We start from the raw sequence: 26,927 nt of genomic DNA on the forward strand, positions 1-26,927 counted from the left end.
CTCGCTGGAGCAATTTGCAGCTGAGTGTGAAGCAGCTGGGATAAGAATCAGCACCTCCAAATCCAAAACCATGGTCCTACATGGTCTCGGATTAGGAGGTCCTACCATGCAAATACAAGCCGCCAAAATTAATTGCCGGGCTCTCCCTAAGTGATTGGGTGAGAAGCAAGAACTTGTGCCATTCAGAGGGAGGACTCGATTTCTGCAGTATATGCTTAGCAAGCCCACCAAGTATGGCATAAAGACCTTCTGGGTTAGTGATGCACGCACCCCATATGTAATTGATCAGCTCTTGTACACAGGGAGACAACCAGGGGAAGTAGTCCAGAATAAACTGGGGAAAAACACTGTCCATCAGTTGTGCAGTAGATTCAGACATACAGGTCACAACATCACCACTGACGTTTTCACCAGTGTGCTTCTTGCAGACTATCTCCTGGAGCAGGATCTGACTATTGCTGGAATCTTGCGACAGAACAAGCCAGATATCCCTCCAGCGATGGCAGCTTCCAAGTCCAGGAAAGTCCACAGCACTTAATTTGGGTTCAATGGCAGCATGTCTGTGATCAGCTATGTCAGAAAAAAGGTAAAAGCTGTTCTGCTCCTCAGCACAATGCTGAGCACACTGAATTTTACACAGGTATCACCAATGCATGTCAACACTTCCTCGCAGAGCTCTCAAAGGATCTTGTGACTCCTCACATGAAAAGTCGATTGGAAGGTCACCCAAACCTACCAACCTAAATCACTGAAGTAATGGGAAGGTATGGAGTGACAAAAGCTGCAATCCAGCCACAGGAAAGAAGCACACAGGGTCAACAGAATTGAAAGATGAGTCAAATGTGTCCAAGATACAAAGAATGCAAAGCCACCAATTGCTGTTGGAAATGCAGTACCACTGTGTCCATTGGTCACAGCTAGAAGCCAGTAGTTTATGTCAGCTGCACAGAGTGAAAAGAGAGAAGATGTTTTTGTGCACACATATGAGTGGACAGTGTTATGGTTCCCCAACCTACTGATCTTCTCTGTTCGTCCTTCAGGCAAACAAACAGAAGGACACACAAACAATTAACTTTGACATTTTTTTTTATACCTGATTGATTGTTTTGGGATAAAATGTGAAAAAAAGTGATAAGTGAACATGTAAAAAATAAAATCAGTCTGTTGTTGACTGAAATACAATGAAAATCAACATCTTTAGCCAGAATTAAAGAAATTTTATTGCAAAAATGCACTGCACTGATTCTAACTGGGGTCATTTTTGACCCAAAGGTAGGTCAAGCATCCAAGGGTTAAAACAGCATGAAACGCAAATAAATAAATGATTGTACAGCTAGGAAAACTTTGATTGGGACAACATTAACAAAAGAATGTAAGCATAGAATATTTATTTGTTTGTTTAGATGGCACTTTGGTGACTTCATACAGCCGCTCCTGGTGGTTTGGGTCAGAAAGCGCGATCCTATTGGTTGATGGTGCGGGGTTTCGGTGTCAGGTGATGCAGAGGCAGGCAGCCACTACTCTCTCCTTTTCTCTGTGAGGAGAATCGCTGCTCTCTCAACCCGGATGCTATAGCTTAATAACTGTTGATAGATTTGCCCAGTGCGCAGCGCAGCGCTGTAGGCGCAGCGAGGGGTTGAAATAATTTCCGTACCCTTGAAACGCATCTTTCCCCGGTTCCCCACGCGCCGGAACCCGCATCTGAGTAGGGCAGGATTTTTTTTTTTTTTTTACTAAGACTAGGGAGGGTGTATCTTCACGTTGAAGCCACACATCCTTGTCTCTGCATCGTGACCACTTTCACGCCACTGAGGCTGTAGTGACAGGGTGAGAAAGAGGGAGGAAGAAGGAAACGGGGAAGAGCAGCATCACTACAGAGAGAGATGGCGGAGTGCGGGCGGAAGGCGCTGTCTCTCCTGGAAGCGGCCCGCTCCCGGTATGAGAGCCTGCAGATATCCGATGATGTGTTCGGTGAGTCTGGGGATGACAGTAGCGACAATCCTTTCTACAGCACCTCCGGAGACTCTGACTCCGATAACTACATAGCCGAGGTCGGCGAGGAGGAGCAGCCGCAGCACCACCACAAAAAACGGAGCGACAAGGAAAGCGGACACAGCGGGGGAGCAGGTGGCGGCACCAGCGGGGGCAGCGGAGCAGGTCCCCCGGGCTCCCTGTCCCGAAGTCAGGCGGAGGAGGAAGGCTGGACGGAGACGCTGCAGGATGTCACGGTACCGCCGTACAAAGAGACATACGGTGAGACGTGATACACGACGACACGAATAAGGTCATTTCTGCTTTTAGAAAAAAAAAGAAAAAAAAGAAAAACGGAGCTGTGATTAGACAGAAATAATCCAGGTCACGGCTTTCAGGTCAGACAGGCTGTTTTTGCGGCTCTCTATACGTTATACAGCACACTCAAGCCAGTGGTGCAACTCAGTGCTTATTTAATTTCCACCGGTGTGTGTGTGTGCATCTTCATCAGCGTGCAAGTGTGTAATGGTGAGGAGGATGACATTGCACCGTTAAAAGCTGTATGAAGTTAATGGCAAACGCTTAGCCTTTGATACTTCGCCCCTTGATGCTTTGGTACACATGCTGTCTCGTGTGTGTGTGTGTGTTCATGTTTCAGGGCAGTGCAGGGGGGCATGCTGTATAATTTAGAGAAACTGCATGATGCCTCTCTTTGCTCTACACAGTCTGATGTATACATGCACAATAAATACAGACATGTTGGCCGTAAGTTAATTACTCGAACCCCATACATTTATTTAGACAAGGCTCTTGATTTTGGCTGTATGTTTTATGCTTTAGCATCTTTGTGTGTGTGCACGAACAGATTTATACATGAATCATGCACATGGAAACGTCCTACTCTGTCTTCTGTCTGTCACGTGAAAAGTGACATGTCGCACTGTTGCCTTAAAAGTGAATCAGCATATGGCCCAAATCCCACTTTACCCACACAGAGTAATCTACTGTCTTAGTGAAATGAGTTAAGGCACAAGCAAAATATTGGTTGTAATATAAAGATCCAGGAAGCTGCTGCATTGTCAGTAAAATGTACTGTTTCTGTGCAAAGAGAAGACCACACTTGAGCATCCCTGCTGTTGAAGCTGTCTGTGTTAAATTGGAAGTAAACTTCATTTTTAAACAAAACAGGATAGCTATATTTACCTCTGAAAATGATTTTTTTTCAAGCCCAATTACCATTCTCTCTTCACCAATTATGCTTTGTTAAATTCCACCCCTGGATATGGAGTGTTTTTTTCCCCCCTTCATCATCCAAAATAATCTGGGGTACCACATGAGATCCTTTGGTGAGACAGAAAGTTACAGGATGTTCTCTCACATACCCTACTGCCCTGCTGTGTTGACTTAATCTAGGGTGGCAGCAGGTGTGTCTTTCTGCTTTATATATCCTGGTTGGATTTGTTAAAATGCAGTCTGTTTGCTCAAACACAGCAACAATCCCTAGACACTACTGTCAGAGAGCACAATCACACCTTACCTCAGCTTGACAGGGTCACACTCAGATTTAATCAGGCTGAAGACTGAACATCAGCAAAAATCTGTCTTTCCAAAGAGTTTAATGGCATGGGAAGCTGCTTAAGCTAGATGTGGCTCTCACTAAGTTGGCCCAGGCTGCACTGTGATAGACATACCGTAATATTTCTACTAAGTGTCAGGACTTCTCTGTCCAGCTATTTGCCCAGCTGTCTCTCTGTCCATCTTTTTGTCACTTGGCTGTCTGTCTGTCTGCTGCATTATGCTGACACAGCCACAGTGTGGATGTGACAGCTACACTCTTTGGACACTGTGCACCTTGTTCATAAATCATCAGCCCCTGTCAGACAGCATCAAGTTAGCTTCATGCAAACTCACTGTTTTGTGTTGATTTTCTATAGAAACAGGCACAGGGCTGAGAAAACATTCTGGGCTTTTGACTTGCATAAAAATGTGGTGGACACAAGGTCAGACTCAGAGGTGACGCAGGTGGCAAAAAACAAGGATTATGAAACATAAATCCAAATCTTATGTTATATAATCACTTTATTATGATGTTGAAGGGAATTAGAGAACTATTTATTCATTTACTTTGCGGAGCACATCTGCAAGATTACTGCCATTTACCATATGTAATCTTGTCTATTTGCTGTCACATAAACGTATAATAACTAAAAAACTAATCAGTTCCCAGACTTATACGGCAAAGATAGGAATATTTAATATTTTTCCACTTACTTTTTAAAAGCATTGATATTTCTAAGTTTTAGCTGATTAATTGAAAGCGGACACCCTTATGTAACAGATTGAGATGAAGTCTTACACATGCTGAGAGGTTTGTCTGATGTAATGCATCATAGTACATTATATGGTACTTGCCCTACATTCTTTCTATGGCTTTCTTCATGCCAAAGTCAGGAAATTCATCTTAGAAAACCCCCTTAGTAAAGATGGTCTGAAATTGCACTCAAGTCTTGTTTTTCTTTGCTGTTATTTCCATTAAAATTGAGCTTAAAGCATGGTGAGTTTACAGTAGCTATGTGAGGGGTTTATCTGCTACAAATACACGATAATCTTTCATGCTTTAATCCCTGGATAGAAAACCTCACTAAGGCAGATGTTTGTCCCTCAACAATAGAAATACAAGAACAGCTGATGATCATAGTAATTTTCTGTCAGTTTACAGCATAGGTGGGCTTTTGTATTGAGCAATTTGGGAAATGAATATTGTTAAGCTTCCATATACTCTAAACTAATATCAGACTATGTTGGTAGACAGAAGAGCTGTGTAAATATTAAAATCATGAGGATGAGACTGAAGAAGAGCAGGCTGGGCTTTATGGGGAAAATCTTGAGACAGAGTATATTTGTTTAGCAAGGAATGTAGCAGTTTCATTATCTGCATAAATGACAAGTCATCTCTCAGGTTGTATTTTTGGCTTCCATCTCAGAGGTGAGTCAGTTTACCTCAGAGGACTTTCAGTTTGAAAATCAGCATATTTTTATAAAACATTTTCTTGTAAGCCATGCCAAATTTAACATTCACCTTTTGAGTCTAATGGCATGCAAATGAGTGGATTTCGAGCTGTGCTTTGGCTGTCTTGGCCGCAAGCATCAGCTATGTAGGCGTTTAACACTTCTTGTCCTCCCCCAAAACTTCGGCAGCCTACCATTAAGTGTACAGCCTTGTGCATGTTATCTTTAATTCACCGTAAAGACACTGAAGCAGAAGTCCTTTGTTATTAAGCTGCGGCAAACCACTCAGAATCAGAGAACGAACAGAGAGAGAATAAAAATGTTGCTCTTTGGTGTTCAGGGAATAATGAGATTGCGCTGTTCAATTGAGCTTGAAGTTGTTCTACTCTGTATCTAAAGTCTTTAACAAAAAGCACAGAGAAAATCTCTAATATACCAAAAGCACACACAAACCAACCGCTGTGTTGTACACTGACAGTATAGCTTTAGTACAACACCTAAAAGGTTGCAGACAGGGAGCCTTTAAATTGGAGGTAAATATCACATTCCCTTACCAATGAAGGAAATTTCACATCCTGTTTCCCTCCTCACTTCCCTTAGGAACTCTGGACTCTGGTATGTTTTGGTGGTGCCATTTATACAGTGTAAGAAATTTTATCTGTTTAATTTCCCAATGAGGGACTGACCTGTCCCGGGTGTTCCTGGCCCTCATATGACCCTGAATGGAATTAAGCAGGTATAGAAAATAAATGTATGAATGGATTATCTGTTTTTACACTTACACACATCAGCCCCGACCGAACCTGTGCAAGCTTTAAGCAAGAGCATAAATGCCCATATCAGGTGGAATGGACTTTGTGCAGATTATTTCCAAACATAAACTACAAAAATTTAAGGTAGGATTGGTCTGTGAGAAAGCGGTTTTCACACCCTCACGTACGTCGCAGTGCTTTTTCTCTGTTCGTATCATGGCTTTGTCAAATATTAGCATTGATATCAGTGCAAAAGCAGTCATCATTATGTAGCCTCCTAATCGCTTTATCTTCCTTTATGTGATGTACACAAAACAATGTGAATACTGCTGTTTACTTTTTGCATCATGTCTTGTTTCCTGCATGCTTCACACACTCGACATTCGGAGTTTTTCAGATGTAAAAGTGTGTCTCACACATTGTTGTCTGAAACATGTGTATAAGCAACTTAAACTTCAGCCAGTGTCTGAACCTGACTTCAAAACCAATTGCTGTTACAGCCTATCGCAGCTCTTCAGCAATTCATTTTTATCAATTTGTTTTTAATAATTTATTGTTTTCCTCAGAAATCTACACACAGTACAACAATATGGAAAAGCAAAAATCAAATTTTGAAGGGGAAGTTTTTTATGTTTTTCTTTTCTTTATTCCAAAAGGCAAAAAAAAAAAAACAAATCTCTCATAATACTTTTTTAAAGCACCTGTGACAGTAATGGCAGCCTCAAGTCTTCGTGGAAATGATCCTATCAGCCTGGTACATTTTTGGAACTTTCTTCCATTCATTTTTTTTTTCTCATCCTGGCTGGATGTGGGGTGTTGGTGCACAGCCGTTTTCAGGTTCCCCAGAGATGCTCGAGTCTACTGGGTTCAAATCCAGACTCAGACTGGGTCACAGAAAACACTGTCATATAATCCTGTAGTGTTCAAAATATTTAACTGTAGGGATACTATTAATGGGGCGATTCTCTTTTTTCTGAACACAAACTTTTAGGAGTTGTACAACTCATAGTCAAATAGGGGCCTTTTGTCAAACCCTCAGTAAGCTTCTTTAGTTTTAGCTGCCTTTTGGTTACCAAATCATACAGACAAGGATTAGTAGACTGATGTAACACATGTCTCAGTTGGCTTGTTGGTTACCTGTCTGACCAACATCCTTCATCCCTAGCTAGTCAGTTTGGCAGTCAGATGTTGGACATTTTAGACAGATGGAGTTTGTTGTTCTTTAGGCACTAAAAATGCCATTGGGAAAAAGAAGAAGAAAAAAAAGCTGGTGGACTCCTGTTCAGTTGAACAAGCAATTATTGTTATTTCAGTTGAGGTATTGTAAGCTGTTCTTTACTCAGACTTAAAAGTTACACTGTGAATCCATTAAGCTTACAGTTTGAACTGTTTAACCACACCTATACACATCCATTTCAACCACCTATCTCTCACATTTCGCAAATAGGCCATTTAACAAGTGCCTGCAAGAGACAGCAGATTCACGCTGTGGGGGTTAAATCACACCTGTTTGGAAATGGCTTGAGGAGAGGGCTGGTTTGCCTGCTGGTTGTGTGTTTTGCAAATCCACTGGGCTTAGATGCATCAACTATTTCGACAAAAGGTAATTGCTGCAGTTCAAATTCCACCATCCTTTATCAGCTGAGGCTTTATTGACAGACTTCAAATGTCTTTCAGCCATGCCTCTGTCCTCATTTGACTACAGTAAAACATGATTTTGTCTCATTACCTGCCGTTACATTTGAACAATGAGACACTGAAAGCTTCTGCAAGCAGAGAAAAGCCACACATGGCGGCTGTCAAGTCGTGTAAACTTTCCGACTACTGCCCTGGGCTTCTGACATTCATACCAAAAGCTGTCCTGGCTGATTCATGAAAAAGCCAAGTGGTTATTGTGTACTGTTCTACTTTTGAGATGACAGAGTAGTTTATTTTTGCGAGAGACAGATTGTGTCCCACTCAGTTTTGACAGTGACAGCTCAACACAATCTTAGTTTATCAAGTGTCAAAAGAGAAACCTTTGATTCAGCAAAGTCAGTCAAACTGATGGCTTATAAGAAAAGTTTAAGAGCTGGGATTAAGTGTCAGTTGTATCTGTGAAAAAGCCCCTGTGGGACTCTGTCCACTGCTGCAGTTTCCATTGCCATAATGTTCTCTTTCTCTCCTGATCCAGGCCCTGCTCAAAAGATGCCGGCCACTGCCACAGCCTTGGACTTCTTCCAGCTCTTTGTTCCGGACAACTGCATCCAAAACATGGTCACTCAGACTAACATGTACGCCAAGAAGTTCCAGGAGCGCTTCGGCTCAGACGAAGGCTGGTTTCCCGTTACAGCCCAGGAGATGAAAGCGTTTCTGGGCTTCGTCACCTCAACCAGCGTTCACCACTGCGAGTCGGTGCTCAGTATCTGGAGTTCGGGCTTTTTCAGCAACCGGAGCATCGCCTTGAAGATGAGCCAGTCACGTTTCGAGAAGATCCTCAAGTACTTCCACATTGTGGCTTTTCGCCCATCACAGGGAAGCAACCAGGGCCTTTACAAGATCCAGCCTTTCCTTGACTCGCTGCAGCAGTCATTCAGCTGCACCTTCAGACCCTCGCAGACGCAGGTGCGTACAGGATTCCAGGACTGCAACTTTTTTCAAAGCATCTTCTCTTATGTTAAAATTACTAGATGCAAAAATTTACATATATTCAGATTCAATTTTCACACTGATTTCTTACTCACATTACCAAATTGGTGTAGTGGCAGCAGCATCAGGGGTATTAGTGTTTGAAGGTTTAATCTCTTCTATCAGAGCTCTGTTAATTTCAGGCATCAGCACATTTTACAGAGCGGTTGGATTCAAGCTTACTTCAGTTTTATTAGTATTGTTTAAGTAAGTAGTATTTTGAAAAATGGACAAGTTTCCAAGGATTTTAGAGGCCATTTACATGTGCTTGATTATATAAAAAAAACATTCTAGGATCAAATTTAACATTTGAGAATTAGTTGAATCTCAATTTAGACAGTTTAGATAGTTTTATTTTTCTACATGTGTAAATGTTTGCACTTTTTCATGCAGTAGACAAGGAATGTCCCAATTCCTCTGAAAAACAACTTCAGCTTAAAGTAATGTGAATCAGTTTAAAAGCTGTGCAAACATCAAGTCTGTTGAAAATCTCTCATTTTTAACAGGTTTCTCATGCATAGTTAGTTTTCTGTTGCACTTGGTTTGTTTTAGACTGAGATTTATGCAACTGGGGCAGTGGAGCACAAGCATTGTTTCATTATTTTGGGTGGGCAGGACCTTTTTTTTTCTTTTTTCTAAACATTTACTTCTCTGGATAGTATCAGCTCTGTTGGTGTGGGAGTACCTACAAATAACCAGCCACTATTATATCAGATGTGATCTTGTGTAACACTTTTAAGTAAAGGGTTAAACTTCAGTAAAAAAAAAATCAACCACTAGAAGCTTCTGGTGACCAATAGCACAGTAATTATAGTAAAAGGCAAAGTTTTTTTATGTTTTTAGGTGATGCATTTGGCTTCCATTTTTTTAAGGGGCCATTCAGGTGAAGGTTATTTCGTAATAGTAACTTGCCTGGTCAAGAGGTCCAAGAAGGCGATTAATCATCTTCCATCTGACTGTGTTATAGCCACTAAAGCTGTAAAAAATTGAAATAAGTCGATTTGTTTGCTTGTTGTTTGTACAGTATAATTGTTGTAACATCATCCTTATTGTGAATGATGATGTAAGAGGGGTAAATGCATTTTGGGAATACTGACACTTAGCAGCAGTCACACACACACACACACACACACACATCTAGTTTAGCATTAAATTTACCAGTTAAATGGCTCAAGTAGCAGTGTTGCTGAGCTGGTTTCATTACAGGATCATTGGTGGTAATCTGAAATGCGGGTTCATGCTAAAGCTTTCTATTTGCTTAATTTCTGAAAATGACAAATTTGAGGCACACTGACTGTCACAAAGTGTGTATGTGTTTGCAGTAACAGTGTATACGTGTATTCTGGCCAGTTTGATTTATTTGTTGGTTGTCTGTGCCAGGAGCAGCGTGGGTCCAGATACTGAGAGTGGCACAGGCTGAAACTGTAGCTTCAAGGAACAGTTTTCACTCATTTAGTGACAAACTTAACATAAGGGAAGGACTTTGATTATTATTTGGTCTTTTGTTTAATTTCCAGCTTAATTATTTAAGCCAGGTGAAAATACATGTTCTTGTACATTGTGATTTCTTATTCTATTTTGATTTGACTAACAATTGTTGGTCATGGTTTTATTTTTAAACCTATATATTTTAGATTTCTGTAGCAAACATTGGTCTGTTTGCGCTGAAATGTTCTTTTAGCTTCTATTTCTTCTGTTTCCAACTTCACCGAAAGGCCAGGTCTGTCCTGATTGGTTAGTCAATGCTGCTGCTCTTTTTTTTGTTTTGAGTGCAGTAAACTAGCCACTAAAGAGGCATTATGCAAATATTACACAGTGGTGTTGTTTGATACAGGAAAATAAGACTGGACTGAACAAGAAGGTGGTTCAAACTATTCAAGAGAGCTATTTTCTCTGAGAGAGAGAACTTCTCTATTGTTTGAGATTTTAAAGTCTTAAGACCTTTGGGATTGAAATATAACACATAACAGAAAAATTATATGTTCAATCTATGTTTACTGAGCTATATGCAGAGTAACTCTAATAACACTAAAGGTAGAAAACTCATGTATAACATGTCCTCTTTGATATTCTTGGGTAAGTCCAGCAAACTCTTATGATTGGCCAACCATTCGCCGATCAGTTTCTGAAAACTTAAGACTTTAGCTTTACTTTTAAGTGTCATATATGAACAAAGACAGGGGTTAGACACCTAGACTATATATTTTTAAGACAAGTTTTTTCTTTACATGTGCATGTTCATGACTTGGATTTAAACATCACTTGTTCTTTTGCTTGGAAGAGCAGAGGCGAAGGTATGTGATTGTTGCAGCTCATTAAATATGAGTGCTAACTTGCTAATATCTGCTGCTGAACATCAGTCCCTACCAACGTTGATGCTTTTCTGTTTTTGTGTCATTCCAGTAGTATTGAAGTAAACTTCTAATCTGGTAGTATTGCTTTATATTGAATTCCAAGTGTAAAATCTTTAAGATAATTTGTTGGAGCCCTCACAGTAAGTAGATACATTTTTTTTTCCTTTCTTTATCCAGTGCAGGGTCAATGAACCCATGTGAATAACTTTTTGTATGTTTGTTTTTAGAGCTTAGGAAGAGCCAAAGAGTAAGCGAAAGTGGAGGATCTCATGCTCATGAAAGGCAGAACAATGAGATGTTTCTTAAAGGGTAGTTGCCGTTTGGGGATGTCATCCAGCTAAAGGCTTGATAGCCTAATTATTTTTCATTAATCCATAACTCCAAATTTGACTTGGAAATGTGTTGCTGCTGTTGGTGCTACAGAAGATTAAAGCTGCTGGTCATCACTCACTCACTTGAGTTTCAGTCAAATCATGATGAACAGTGAGGTGGGGAGGAGGCAGCAGAGGAAGGAAGAGTGGAGAGAAATTTGAAATGCAAATTTTGATGCTGTTTTAATACCTCTGCTTGTATGTCTTTAGATCTTTGAATGTGTGCCGGTTTTTAAATACCCAAACCTCTACTGAGGAATTCATCCTTAGTATCTAATGCAACTGTAAACTGTTCATAGCCTTAACATAAAGTGTTACCAGCTTTATTATCTATTGGTGACTTGCACTAGTGATAGAAACATTAACTCATTATTGAAATCCTCATTGAGGAAGCCAATGAAGACTGGGGCACCTTCCAAACAACCTTGAATTAGGGACTGTTGCTTCTAGTGTATCTTATAGTTTTATATGAAAGATGTATAGATATGTAATGGAAGGCCTTATTGTTGTTGCTGTTAATCAAGCAGTAAATTAGAATTTTTTTCATGATGAAGAGCGCTCTCTTGTACAAGTGTAGCAACTAAACGTAGACCTTAATGAAGTGTTATTCCTGTGAGTAACCCAAAAAAAAATAAGAATATAACTGTTACTTTTTTACATCTGCTTTGAATAGCTAATGACTAGTTTGGAAACATGGGAAAAAAACACTTTTCAGACTCAGACTGAAGAATACATCTTATATTTATGGTCTTGAAGTTGGCTCATCTTTATCATTTAGAGACAGTGTGTCTTTGAGCATAAAATCCCCAGTGCAGCTTCTGAAATACTGTCTGTACTCTGTGTGACTTTTGTAGTGGTTATGGGAACAAGGATACACACTAACAGACAAATTCTGCAAGTTTGAACTCATAACCTATAAACCCATAATTGCTAAGGACAAACCAAAACCTGAAGCAACAGAAAAAGTCTAATTAACAAGGTCAACGCATTTTTTCAGAAGCACTTCAAACACAGAGCTTAAATGTCTTTCTGCAGAGAGCAGTGTTTTTTGCTTTTTGTTGTGTTTTTTCTCAGCATCCCACTCAAACATACAAAACTGCCTCATGCACAATCTTTCATCCTTCACACAAAGAGCTTTGTTAAGGTCAGGTGTTGCTCTAGCAACACCTTCTGTACTTGTGCAGTTCTTAGATTGTAATCAAAAACATGCTGACATATATAACACTGTCTCTGCCTTTCCAGGTTCTGCATGAGCCCTTGATAGATGAAGACCCCGTTTTTATCACCACCTGCACAGAAAGAGAGCTAAGGAAGAGGAAGAAGAGGAAGTTTAGTCTGTGGGTTCGACAGTGCACTTCCACCGGATTCATCTGTCAGGTACATGTGCAGAGTGAAAGAAGGGCGAAACAAGCAGTCGCAGTACCAATCACAATAGTTTAAATAGGGAGTGAAGAGATGATGTGAGTCCGCTTTGACTTTATTTAAATTTGCTGCTTTAAAATTTCCTGGCAAAGAATTGATGTGGTATCAAATACACGAGACAAGTTTCCATTTTGCCTGTTGAAGTTAAAATTGCTTTCACAAAAACACAGGAGGCTTTGATCTACAACAACTTTCAAATTTCACTCTCAAGTTTTTGATGTTGCATCATTTTGAATTGAACCACTGTGCCTGCCGAAAAAATGAAAATCACTTTTCATTAAATGTTCAAGTATGGAATTAATTGAACTTATCTGTTAAGGAGACCATGTTATGGATAAAAATACTGACTCTGATTTTTCTTCCTGATAAAGTCTTGCAGCTCATGATTGTCCCATCGCAGGCAGGCAGAGCAGCTCTGCAGACTAACAATCTTGCCCTCAATGTAACCTTTCACTCCTACGCTTGTTGCTTATGTAACATCCTCTGATTAACTGAGGCCCGACACTGAGGAAGATTGACAGACTGACCAATGCAATCAGCACTGCACAGAATAAGAAATCAAATCTCATAATTTATTCTTTAATTATTTATTGATTGTCCAACATTCTTCCTCTTCCAGACTTCTAGACATTTGTCTTAAAACAGAGTTTGAATGTTGTGCAGGTTCGCTCTTCCACCCACACACATGCAGGCTCACACCAGGAAACATCCAGTACTTTCCCCGGTATACTTGACACGATGCATTTATCTCACAGGTAAAGAGCTTGGAGGAATCTGACTTATACTCAGAAGAATGGAGTTGAATGAATTTAGTTGAAAAATAAAATTACATTAACGTGTGAAACAGTGTCCTAGTTACTCAGTCATATCACGCTGCCAGAGGGGAAATGTAGTTGGTTGGGAATCTCTCCACCCAAAATAAAAACAAACACTTTTTTTTTCATTTTTGGTTGTTTGTGTTCATAATTGTTTTATTTTTTTCTATTGTTTTGTCCATTTCCTATTTCTTTCTCCCTGTAAGCTATGATCACAAAAAGGGATGACATTGCTTTGTATTTTGAAAGCTGTGTTACACCACAGTTTCTAATAAGCACAACTTTCTGAGAGAATTAGGCTAGTTTATTTTTGACTAGATCACAGGACTCAGCTCCACACAGCAAGACCCAAAGTGAGCTGCCAGCTGTCATAGAGACTGATAAAAGCTGATCAGCCTTCTCTCTTTTTATCTGCAAGATGTCAGTTTCAGAGCCTCCATGTGAGATGGTTTAGATGGTAAAGTTTGTGTGCTTTTTAAAGAAAAGATTAACTATGCTTGTTATGATTTGTTTGATACCATTACTTGGGGACAAAAAGGAAAATCTGATACGCCACCAGCTGAGGAATCTGCCCATCCCAACTAACAACACATCCTGATGTACTGTATGTACAGTGGGAACGCCAACATTTTCTCTAAGCCTAACTTTTAAATGATTTTAACCATACAATAGAACTGGATTTAAGTTGACAGACGAAGAACTTAAAACCAAACGCATCAGTGAGCTAACATTATCACAACCTGACTTATAGATATAGGTGCACAGCAAAAACAGCTATGGCTTCCCCACAGCACACACAGCTGACCATGCACACAATGCAAAAGAAAATGTCTTGTTAATACAGGATGTTTTCTGCTTTGAGTTTTACTTTTTAAGCTCATGTGCCCAGTGCAGGTGCTTTCTGCAGCACAGGTCTTCACACCTCACATTCATATCATTAAAACCTCAAGTGTCTATGACCTTGCTACACTTCTGGTGGGTAGAAAACACCTGCATGCTAGGAACGCCTCACAAGATAGCCACCTCGATCACACAGATCCTATTTGCAGAAAAATGCAGCTGTAGTTCTTTTTTTCCAAGCAGAAAAAGAAGTCCAGTTGCCTGTTTTTATACTTGATGACCAGCACCTGGAATACTGAAAATTCATGCAGACATACTGCCTGAATGATGCTAATTTGAAGCAATAATAAAAACAACGTTCTGTAAATACATACAGTCAAGATGATTAAATCATAGATTGTAAAAATAATAATAAAAAAAAAGTGAAATGTCATCAGGGAGAAACAACTTTGAAAACACAACATCTCAGGTGTCACCAAATAGAAAACAACCATTATGGAAAAAGTACTTTCTATAAAAAAAATAAAAAAAAAGGAGGGGGGGGTCACACATATGAAATCTTAACAAACAAATCTTAAACACATCTATAAGATGGAAACTCACATAGAAGGAGAGATAACAACAGTGGATATGAGAGACGAGGACAGGAGGAGACAGAAACTAACATGATTCATAGCTTCCTGGCTGGCGACCTGTTACAAAGAAAAATCTTTTAATAGTCTTTGAACATCATTTTTATTCATGGCGATCTAAACAAAAGCACATTTCTAAATATGAACACTTACTTGAAAATAGTCTGCACAAGTACAACCTTAACCCGACTTCTAAAATACAATAGAAGTAAATTTTTAATTGAAGGTTTTTTTTTTTTACTGCAGAGGACCCATAAGTAGATTTACATCAGGCATACAAATACATACTCTGCAGAGTATTTCCTTCTTGAGCCTGGATACATGCCAGGATTGCATTAGTGGAGAGAGTAGCAACGGCTAACAGAATGTTAATTTGCCTGTTTTCCTTTTTTTCTTTAAGTTAAAATGTTTTATGAACAATAAATGACTTCATTTACACACTAATTCTTGCATTCCCAAATATCTGGCGTAAAATATAATGAGGTATATGGAAAAAGCATCAGTACTCCATCCTTTAAGGCCACTTTCTATTATGTCATCCATTTAACAAATAAGCTTTAGCATTTACAGAGACTGCAGCCATTTGGCAGTGAGATATATTACCAGTCTGTTGTATGCTGACACACTGAGATCATCTCTGTCTAAATGAGTTGTGTCAAGGGACAGGGAAAAAGAAAAATCAAAGAAATAAAATGAGTTAGTGGAGCAAATCAATGAGATCCCATTAGCTAGTGCACCACACAGGGATACACTAACACACACACAATAACAGATGCATAAATTGACCACTTAGTCTGATAACTGCAGGTCGAAAGTGGATTCTGGCTAATCAACTTACTTGCTGCTTGTTCATTTCTGTTTATTCATAATTGATAATGGTTTTCGATGGAAGTCAAGCGCTGCATGTTTCATTTAAAACGTGTGTTGTGTGAAGAAGCACAACTCACCGCTCCCTCATCCAAACAAACTGGAAAGATTAATCAGGTCATTTCGAAAGCATATTCACCACTCAGTGGATGCCCATATAAACTTTTGACAAGTTCAGAGATGTGATCTTTGTAAAGTTTAGAGGCAACCTAAAGAATAAAAATGTATTGGTCAGAATGCCATAAATTTTGTTGAGTACGTTGTTGTTCTTTCAAGGAGACACGTTTCTTGCATCATTAGGGGCAAAATGTAATTTGTTGGATTGTTATCAAGTAAAATTCCTCTATAAATTGTTATAATGGGGAAAAAGCACATTATTAATCTTGCATAACTGAAAAAAATAAAAATAAAAAAGTTCGGTCCATGCACCAAAACAACCTGCTTAGTGGTGCTGTCTTTATACAGAGGACAGGGGGGGAAGGACAAAAGTCTTTGTTATGACTCAAACTGGAAACATTGTGACTGATGGTCAGTGGCTTAACCATTTAAAGTTCCCTCTAAGAAAAAAAGCAAGAGAAAATTTTAATTTGCATTTTTTTTTTTGTGACAATTATAACAAGAAATGGTTAATGTAGTAACATTATTGAAATGATTCAAACTTGAAACAGTAATGGGATAACAACACTTACTTTTGGCCTAACATACCCATACTAAGTAATAGAGATGATAAAGAGATGGTTTCCACAATCTTTATAATATATATAAGAGTCTATGAAAATTATTCTCTAACAAATAGTAGACCCAGACCATAAAGGCTTTAAAGGCTCTAAATTACGTTTGTTTTTTAGCCTCTCTATCAACCATAGATAGGACCACTGTGACTCTTCATATCATGCTAATTTTGCTGTTGCAGTCATTGGGGAAAAAATTACAGGGACTCACACAAGGCTCCTTTCTCCATCTTTTATTTTCTATACCTGTATCATCATATTCAGGGCTGAGAGGGACTGTAGCCTCCCACACAGGTACATCCTGGACAGATTATTGTCCATCACAGGCCCAACACACACAAATGAGACTAAACAACCACACATGCTCACACTCACTCCTAGGGCCAATTTACAATCAGCTATACAACTTATTTAACTTGAATTGTTTCAAACTGTTGCCACTAAAACCCACCTGAAAGGAAAATCAGAAATCAGTACAGTTGTGATGGAAATTTGTTACATCCCAATTCCTTTATTCTCTATAATCTTAACAATAGAGGAAAAGGGTGCAGCCACAGAATCACAATGGTCACATGAGTGGTTGATGTTTTAGGTTAAAAATGAGCCTTGTGAACTCCATTGAGGGTTTCATGTATACACTAGCTAATTTACCCTCCAGTTTAAATATTAATAGTAAGTCCTTGATTTTTTTTCAACATTTTGTAACTTCTGCTTTTTGGAAATTCTCTAGAAGGTTGTGACTGCTGGATTTTTAACCACTGAACATGATAAAATGGTACTTGAATAAGAACCGTAGTGATATTTGCTCATTCTGTATCCATGTTGTGTAAATTTCCTGTCTGGTTCCACCTTCTCCATAGATCTCGGTCCATCTGAAGGAAGGACAGGGCACAGAAGGTCTGGCCACCTTAAAGAACAAACCTCAGCTTCACAGCCTCGTGGCCAAGCAGCTGTGTCAAAACATCTCCGGGAAGAACACCATCATCTTCACAGGGCCATCTATCACGAGCCTCAGCCTCTTTACCGAATTCAGCAAACAAGGTGCACATAAAAAAAAAAAAAAAAAAACGCCCTTCTCCATTAGCTCCATTAGTATTGTCAGATGAGAATAGACATCGTTACAATGACATGTAGGGGTTTTTTGTAGAATTTTTAACCAAACAGCACCAGAAACTTGAGCAAGGAGAGCAACAATAGGCCAAGGAAAGAAAGAGGACAAGCCAAGAAGAGATGTAATCAAAACTTTGTCATTCTAATTAGGTGAGGCAACCAAAAGATGTAAAATAAAAAGAAGAAAAATGTATGAGAAGGCTTTTTTTTTTTTTCAAATTTATCTTGCAGGATTAATTAGGAGAGTTAATTGCTTTGCATTATTCTGCTGCACTTGCTGTGCCCACATGAAGAACATAGATGGAAATCATTTTCCAAATTGCAAGCATTATTATAGCAGTAGCACAGCCACATTATTTCTTCGTTTCTGCTTATTTGAGTAAGATAAAAAAAAAAGAGGGAGAGGTTCCAGCTGTGCAAGAGATGACAGTTTAAACAGTTTTGTTGGTTTTTGTCCAACCAGTGGATGCCTGCTGATTATCTTCATTGAATTGGCTGGTTATTTTCTCAGTTACTATATTCAAACTTGGTAAATAATTGTTTTGTATGTTAACAGTCATTGCAGTTGTGCAAAAGTCAAAGTGATATATGCGTTAATCAATTCCTAAGTTTTAGATGTTTGGTGTTCTTTCTGTAGCTCAAAAGAAACACCTGCTGTGAATGCAGGGTACAGTCAAATATTTCTGATGTATTTGTAGAATGAAGAGCATGTCTTACTGTTCTGTTCCAGATATCTTTTGCTGTGGTTTGCTGAGCACCAGGAAGAGTGACTGTACAGGATTACCCCAAAACATGTTGGTCTGTGGCTCCACACCAGCACAGCGTGGTCAGTCGCGTGTGATGATGAAAGGCAGTATGTCCCTGATCAGCTGGTACAACAAGGGACATTTCAGGTTCCTCACCAACGCTTATTCACCCACAAAACAAGGTACATAAAAGAGTAAAATTACCAATTACCAATCCATTATCAAGAACATTTCTAAATACAAGTTATAATCAGAAGAAATTGGCACATTGTTAAGCATCCCTGTCAGGGAAAATCAATGAGAACTTCTAATCTATGATAATCCATTTTCAGGAGGGGATAGGATCATGATATCATCCACCTCGTGCAGCATAATCTACTCTCAAAGAAACAGTTTTGTTAGGTTTTAAACCTAGTTAAGGACTGCAGTGCAAGTGCTTGCTCTGCGTAAGATGAGTGTGAAAGTAAGGGCACAGATCAGTTATACTATGATCCAATATTTATTTTCTTTTTCTTTTTTTTTTGCCCTGTGAGTATAATAGTGTGCAGATATGTTTTTAAATCTGTGTATGAAGAACAAAATACTAGCAGTACCATTTTTTTTATTAAAAACCTTAAAGTAAAACTGTATTAAAATAAATGATTGTTATGTAGATAATAATTGGCTCAGTTATTAATTTAAAAAGGGACAGCACAAGTTACAAATGACCATAAACATGTTATAGCAGACATTACTTATAATTGTTTTGTAATTTGATTCTTTTCTCTAAACACACACTTTGAAAAACGATACCTTTTCCAAGCTCACACCTGTACGGAAAAGATATGAGAATAAAATCCTCCACTGAAGCTTGTTCAGATCCATACAGCACAAGCCAGTCTTGACCATGTATGCTGCTGTTATTTGGGTGCTATGAATGCAGTAGTAGCAATTTAAAGTGACAGGAAACCCCCACAGGCTTCAATACAAAAAGAAAAAAGGATTCTTATAGAAATCTGAAAGTTACTCTGTTTTTAACTTGTACACTAAAACAAATTTAACATTAATTTGAGTGGGGTAATCTTGTGATGCCCAACATCTAAAACCTAGAGGACTGTGGTCCTTGATGACTGGATTTAGACAACCCTGGTTTCTTACTGCAGCAAGTAGACTCAACCAAAGTACTTTTAAACTTCAATAACAAGGTAATTGTTGTTTTCCAGCAGTAATCCAGGTGATCAGAGTCCTGAACGAATAAGTAACCTCAGCAGGAATTTATCATGTTTCTCACTCTGTATCTGTGTGTTTGTGGCAGGAATGATCATTAAGAGGAAAAGTGGTGAGATCCCATGTCCCTTGGCTGTTGAGGCGTTTGCAGCGCACCTGAGCTACATCTGCAAATATGATGACAAGTACAGCAAGTATGTGCAACACTGACAAATCCACATTCGATTCCAAACAATATAGTTGTTTGAAACCTGAATATGTTTTTAAATAGGAATTTTTATATATATATGTATTAAAACACAGTCATAGTTTCCGCATCCACGTGGACAGACCAATTGTGACTTTGAGTATGTAAAGTTGTTCCATTCTTCCTCAAATTTTATTTTGGACAGTTTTGTTTAAGCATTCCTGGAATCTGGAAGGAAATACATATTTAACATACCAAATAGTGGAGCTCTTGTGCTTTTTTATGGAGGAACAAAAAGAAGGAATGAAAAACTGGTGGGTTATGTGTGTCTTTGCAAGTCCACTGTTGTTTAGACATCTGCAGACAACCCCACCTTCTGCTATTTAAAGAGAAGTTTAAATGATATCTGATTAGTTGATTGACAACTATTTTGATCTTTGTGCAATCATTGAATTCACCAACAGTCTCTTTTTACTCTTGCTCAAGCAAAAAGAAAGTACTAGACATTATCTGCTCTTAAAACCGGCCATTTGGTCTCCTCCTTCCATAGCTCACAGAGTGTTGTTGAAAGAAGAGCTAATGTTTAGTTGTAACTTAAAATCTTTAAATAGAAACCATGGAATAAACCGCCAAATTTCTCACACAGGTACTTTATCTTCCATAAACCCAACAAGACTTGGCAGCAGGTGTTCTGGTTGAGCATCAGCATCGCCATCAACAACGCGTACATCCTCTACAAGATGTCTGACGCCTACACGGTCAAACGTTACAGCCGAGCGCAGTTTGGAGAGAGACTAGTCAGAGAGCTGCTCGATCTGGACGACTGCTCCCCCACACAGTGAGGAGGAGGAGGAGGAGCGCACAGCAAAAAAAAAAAAAAAACACACACACACAAACTCAATCCCCACACATTCGTTTGCACTCGGTTGTACAGACTCCTCAAATCTGTGTCTATGTGATAACGCTGAAGCAGTGCCAAGCCCTTGTCTCACCTCCTGTAGTTGTTTATTTTCCTTTTTTTTCCTGTCTTTCTGGTGGCCCTGTAAATATTCACTAACACAACTACACACCACACAATAATTATGAGCCATGGGACGATTCACCTGCCTCAACTGCAACTATTAACCAGACAGATTTACATAAGATTTGTCAGCAGGAGCTGTTTTACAAGCAGAGATGGAGGAAGGAATGACAAAACCAGGAAGGTTTCACTTTAAAATGATGCCAGCTTCAAGTTTTAACTTGGATCAGAGTGAAATTATTCAAAATGAGCCTGAACATAATATCTGCAAAGGCGGGAAAGCTACATGTAGCTCAATATTTACACTCTGCAAAAGCTCCTGTGATGCTGTAACACAATCTTAGAAAACGGGACACTGCATGCATCAAGAATCTGGATTGTGATGTTCTCTTGTTCTGTGTGAAAATGATTTCTGCTCCAGGAGAGCCTTGAAAATGTGTATGTATGTATGTGTTTAGTTGGTTGAACTTCCATTTGTGTGTGGGATGTTGAGGATGTAAATGTATGGCGCCTGTGATCCAAATGTGTTGTGTTGCTGCATATAGATTTACTAAAGGAAGACTTATGAGTTGGCATAAAGCCACACTCTGCAGTGTGTCACAGATTGCAGCCTCTCGCATCAAAAAAAAAAGAAAAAAAAAAAAAAGAAGACATTTTAAAGCCCCTGATAGTTTTTCTCAAAATTTTTTATTACCTCTTTATAACACCAAATACAACTTAAAAGGCAACAATGCTCAGAAACAGTTTCAAGTTTAATTTTTTAGAGTTTAAGTTATAAAACCTGTTTCATTAGAACAGTATTGATACATCCACAAACTTCATAACACAATGATAAATCTCTTTATTGGGTTTAAATTAAAGTTTTCATCTCAAACAACAAGCTCTCACAGAAAATGTCATCTACTATTGGCAATAAAACTAACCAGATGTTCCTGTTTCATTACAGTTAGCTATACTTCTCTATGCAGCAAAGAACACATCCAAGCCCTCCAGTGTTGCTAGGCAACAAATACAATCAAGGCTAGTTGGATGGGGTTTGGACAGTAATCGTGTGGTGAGATTTACTAAAGAAGCAGGGTGGGAACAGATCGTGATGTAGATGAAAGGCTTTGAGACCTACTTGAACAGTGATGTGAAATGACTAAAATTATTTATTTAGACGACGCCTTATTTTGTAACTAAGTGTATTTTACACCTGTGTGTGTGTGCAAATCATTAATTAGTTATATCTTTAGGAAAAGCATCTCCTTTTCCAAACCAATTTATAAATGTGAATAACTAGCTTTGAATGCTAACTGCAGCACACTGCTGTCTGTGGCTTTAAGAAGGGCTGCTTTGCTTTGCTTAACATGGTATGCAGTCAACACATTGTTGTCATGCTGGAATCATGTAATGAAGAGTTTATGTGAGAAGTTGTGCCACGTGTTCACTCTGTCGACATGGTTTGATATGTGAGTACATATTATAATAATATGACAGCATTTGTTGAGTGATTTTCTGGAAGAACTCATGCACTTTTTGTCCTCCATCACAGTCTTGCACTTTGAGAGATGTAAAGTTTATCAGATAATCCTTTGAGTTTTGACTAGAAATACAATAATACACACTGCTCTTATAAATCAGATCTGTAAGTGTAAGTAGATAAAATAGATGGATAATACATGTAAAAGTACACTGATGACATAAGATTAAATTAATGACTATAACCAAAACAGAAAGAATTTACACTGTAGATTTAGAGTGCAAGTGTGCTGGTGTGTTTTGTTTACGAATCACAGTGAATACATGTTCATAATCACTCTGTTACTGAGACTAAAGATTGTGGTTTTTATTTGAATCTTTCCACTAATCCAAAGCTTTGTTGTCGATGTTGTTCATTTGTGTGTGAACCACCGAATGTTGTCATATTTAATTACTACTCACTTCCAGCTAACATTGTTTAACCGAGGAGGTACTTCATGTCATGTCACATGTTTGTTAACTCATTATTTTAATACAATATTTGATATTTTAACACATCACACATTTGTCATGAGAGGTAATCTTCAGCTGACTTCAGGATATTGATGTAAAAAATGACAAGTAAAAAATTTGAATCTGCCTTTTCAGTTTGTATTTAAAGGTTATAAAACTTAAAGATTCTTCAGCTTGTTGAAGTATGAAACATTTTAGGGTTTATTTGACTTTCAACAAGCTAATTCCCAATATTGACATAATATTCATGAAGGCTAGTGCACATTAGATCATATTTTTCTATCCATCCATTAATTTTCAATACCATTTTTTTTTCTTTACAATCACAGGGAGGTTGGAACCTATTCCAGCTGCTGTTAGGCAAGAGGCAGAGTATATCCTGGATGTGTTGTCTGTCCATCCCAATGAAATAAACAACCATTCACATTCACTCCTAGGCAGAATTTAAAGACACAAAATTACCCAAAAAAGCCTGTTTTTGATCCATGAAGGGAAGCTGGAGTATCTGGAGAGAGTCCATACTTGCACGGGGTGAACATACAGGAAGACCTCAGTCAAACCAGGAACCTTCATTCAGTGAAGCAGCAGTGCTAACCACCACATCACCATGCAGCCCCTAGAACAGATTTTTCTGTTGAATTAGAAAGCAAACTAGACTTTATTACTAAAAAAAAAAAAAAAAAAATGGAATTCAGCTTACTCAGCTGAGGGGAAATTCAAGTTCTTGACTATTTGTACCTATGATGCATTTGTGATTATACACCTCTGTTGACACAAAACAGATACACACAAGACTAAATTTATTCTCTATATTTCTAGTTTCTGTGACTAGATATCCTTATTCTTCTCTACTATTTGGTTTCTACCTAAAAAGATCTTAGTTTAATTATCACTTTAATGTTTCTGATTTCCATAAATAACAGGATACATTGACACATAGTAGTGTTACAGCCATGCTTTTTAACTTTAAAAATATCAATGAAAAGTTCCCAAATCTAGAAAAATACTTGAACAACTCTCAGGTAGTTCACATAAGGCCAAAGCCCAATTTTGCCCTTTTATATTATTACTCCAACTCTCATTCAAATTTGATTACATTTATCTTGGAATCATATGGATATTATTGCTCACAGCAGAAAAACATATTTGGAGTTTCCTTTCCTTTACACTGTTTTAATCATCATACATGTCATAATGTTTGTACAAGCAGGTATCCATTGTTTTAAAGTCAGAGGAACCAGTTTATCCCCTGAGACTCACCTCTTTTGGCCTTAATGTAATCATGTTTGAGGCAAGGCATGTTGTAGTTTGTGGAAAGGCTATGGATGTAATCGCAGTGAAGCAGCAGTGGAGGAGGCAAGTTGAAGGAGAGTGAATCAACCTGAAAAAAAATCTAATCTAGGTCTGCATCACAAAGTACATTTAACTTTCAAGAGTAAATAAAGCAAACATTTTTCATCCAAGATTTATCATGTGCACATAAAAATGAGCCTCTATGGTAGCTGCAGACTGTCCATGAAGTCTGTAGCCAGATGTCACTGACCAAGGATGTTAGACATCCACAGAGGTTTTCTGTAAAGCTTATATCACTCTGCTCAGAACACAAAAGAGGAAATATTATTCACCAGGGACTGCAAAGCAGTGGTTGCTTAGCAACAAATTATATATATGAGTATAAGAGGCAGAATAAAAGGAGCAGTCTTTGAAGTTTTCCAGTTGCAGAAAGACAATTGAAGCAGTAATATCCTGTGTTCATCATTTCTATGCCTCCTATTCATCATCTTTCATCAAAGATAATCCTTTTTACGCTTTTACTATTTAGTTAATGAAGGGGATGTGTTGTATTCGAGCTCACGCAGATCATAAGGCATTATAAATTCTCAGGTTGATCTACAGTAGGATGGGATTATAGACAAAAATCTCTTTCAGCCACTCAGTTCAGCCCATTCTCTTAATCAAATAAATAAATTTTATTTCTATAGTGCCTTTTCTTCTCAGTTATTCCTGTCTTTGCAATGGCTCAGTACAATTGACGTCCTGAAACTGATTTTATGTGAATGACTTGAACTGAACAGACATTTGTTTGGAGGAAAAAAAGGAAAAATGTAAAAACCTTGTCTTTTTAACAATAGATTTGAGAAATTATTTGTCACTTCTGCAAAGGAGATTTAGACACTTGGATGTCTCATGCTACTATATTTCCTCTTTCCATTGCTGTACTGACTCAGCTTGAGCAACATTATACTTTGGGTCTATAAAAACACTAAAAGGCCTTGAATGACTTACATGTACTTGATCCAGCTGGGGTTTCATTTCAGTATTAATGGGTAGACTACTGTGCAGAAGTCAGAAAGTTCAATAAACCACTGCCAGATGTATCACAAGTTAATTTTGCATTAATCTAAAGTACAATGCCAAATTTACACTAGAAAGTAGAAATGGGTGATTTGATTACAACCTTAAATTTAAGCCCATTTGTTTATGGGATAGAACATGATGCAGGAGATATATTTCCCTTTATTATAGATAGGTCTGCTAACTACGAAGTGATGCCAGTCAGACTCAACTGAAATGTAGTGAAAATGATGATATCCATGTTTTTGGTGTGATCTGTGTGTCATTGTGGTGTGTCTGTAAGGTGCTTAACAAATACATCATCATGGGTGAGACAGTTGTCTTATAAATGTCAATAACTGGCTTTGGATAAGTTAAAATGTTTGACCTCAGGGCTTCACATACATCTGCTACAAACTGATTAATGAAAATAACATATTTAAAGTATATTATTTCTATGACCATACCAGGTGCTCTCACACCACTGTATACAGAAGTGTTGAATTAGATTTGCTATTGTTTTTGGAGTTGAAAATTGGTCTGTAAGAGTTTGTAAAAGTATAAATGCCATCAAGTGTTACCAGTTAAAAGTGTTAGGTATCAAGCAGTGGCAACATGTATTATTCTGAACAGCAGCGATGTCTTTGGGGTGTGGAATTACTGTGGGCTTACGTCTTATCTAGCTTCACAGAGGGATGTGTGAATATGCATGAATTGTTAAAGTCTGTTGAAATATTGGACCAAATAACTGTGTGTGGTAACTAATTGAACAAGGTTGTTGTGTAAGTGTGAAAAATCATTAAAATTTAGCCCTTGTTGGTGTCCCATTTTAGAGTTGGAGATGTTTATTACTGAGTAACCAAGTAGTTGAAATCACAAAGAAAGCTCTGACATGTATTATGTGTATTTAGATATTTTTATTTTATTATTTGAGAATAGTGGGTGTCTTTAATCTTCCAATTATTCAATTGATTTCCTGTCTAAGAACTAAAAGGCTACTTTTACATAAAAAGCATTTCTCTTTATAGACAGGGGCTATCTAATCCTGGTCACACCCTTTGACAGTTCCCCCTTAAAATCTATAAAAGTTGCTCGATGCATATGGCATTAAACACCTGTATGATCCATCTAGTTAAATCTTTTTGTTCTGAATTAAAAAAATTCCTGGAAAATAATTGAAATACAACTGAAGCTAATTACAAAAAGAAAAAAAAAAGAAAAGGACAAATATTAAGGAACTGGCCAACCTTTCTGACTTCAGGTCACTTTTGATCATTTAGTCACTTTGCTAAATAAAAATATGAAATATCCGCTTAGACATTTATATAGTTTATATTTATATAGCTAAAATGTAAAGTTAGTTTTCTGTATTTATTTGTTACTCAAAAATGGAAAATAATAAGTATAAACCTCTCAGCTGTGTGTATTATTATGTGCTGTACGTTTTCTGCACTGTTAACCCTAAAGAGCCCAACATGATGGTTTCTGAGACATTTTGCATCAATTTATGGAATAAACTTTGCTCAAAATCCTGTTAAACTCAATCTGATACTTGTCTCATTTCATTTGATGGACTTCAACAGCAAAAAGAAACAAAATTGGAAGATTTCACCATTTTACAGATTCCTATAAACACAACACTACACAAAGTATTTCAAACAAGTCAAGACAGGGGTAACAAAGGGCTGGAAAAGTAAGAGGTGCCAAAAATAAAACAGCTGGAGGAACATGTTGCAACTAATTAAGTTAAAGGTAAGTAGGTTGGTAATATAAATTTGTATAAAAGAGCACCTTGGAGAGGCAGAATCTCTCGAAAGAAGAAAAGATGGGCAAACGTTCATCAAGCTGCAGAAAACTGCACAAATTGTGAAAGAATTTTAAATTATTATTCCTCAAGGTAAAATTGCAAAGAAATTGG

General features: G+C 38.0%; 1 protein-coding gene across 2 annotated transcripts; it reads left to right on the forward strand.

Annotated features, from left to right (window-relative positions):
* The first annotated feature begins 1,516 nt into the window (after positions 1–1,516).
* pgbd5 (piggyBac transposable element derived 5) lies at positions 1,517–25,836 on the forward strand. Of its 2 annotated transcripts, XM_042011036.1 has the most exons (8): positions 1,517–1,936; positions 2,012–2,253; positions 7,906–8,336; positions 12,367–12,501; positions 17,292–17,472; positions 18,272–18,469; positions 19,582–19,687; positions 20,327–25,836. In XM_042011036.1, exons 1-8 carry the CDS (start codon positions 1,884–1,886, stop codon positions 20,520–20,522), a joined length of 1,542 nt encoding a protein of 513 aa, XP_041866970.1. In that variant the 5' UTR covers positions 1,517–1,883; the 3' UTR covers positions 20,523–25,836. The 2 variants fall into 2 exon arrangements, with proteins under 2 accessions (XP_041866970.1, XP_041866968.1); XM_042011034.1 differs by having other exon boundaries at positions 1,517–2,253.
* Positions 25,837–26,927: the final 1,091 nt, after the last annotated feature.

This window comes from Melanotaenia boesemani, chromosome 16, assembly GCF_017639745.1.
Source record: "Melanotaenia boesemani isolate fMelBoe1 chromosome 16, fMelBoe1.pri, whole genome shotgun sequence".
NCBI classification, from domain to species: domain Eukaryota; kingdom Metazoa; phylum Chordata; class Actinopteri; order Atheriniformes; family Melanotaeniidae; genus Melanotaenia; species Melanotaenia boesemani.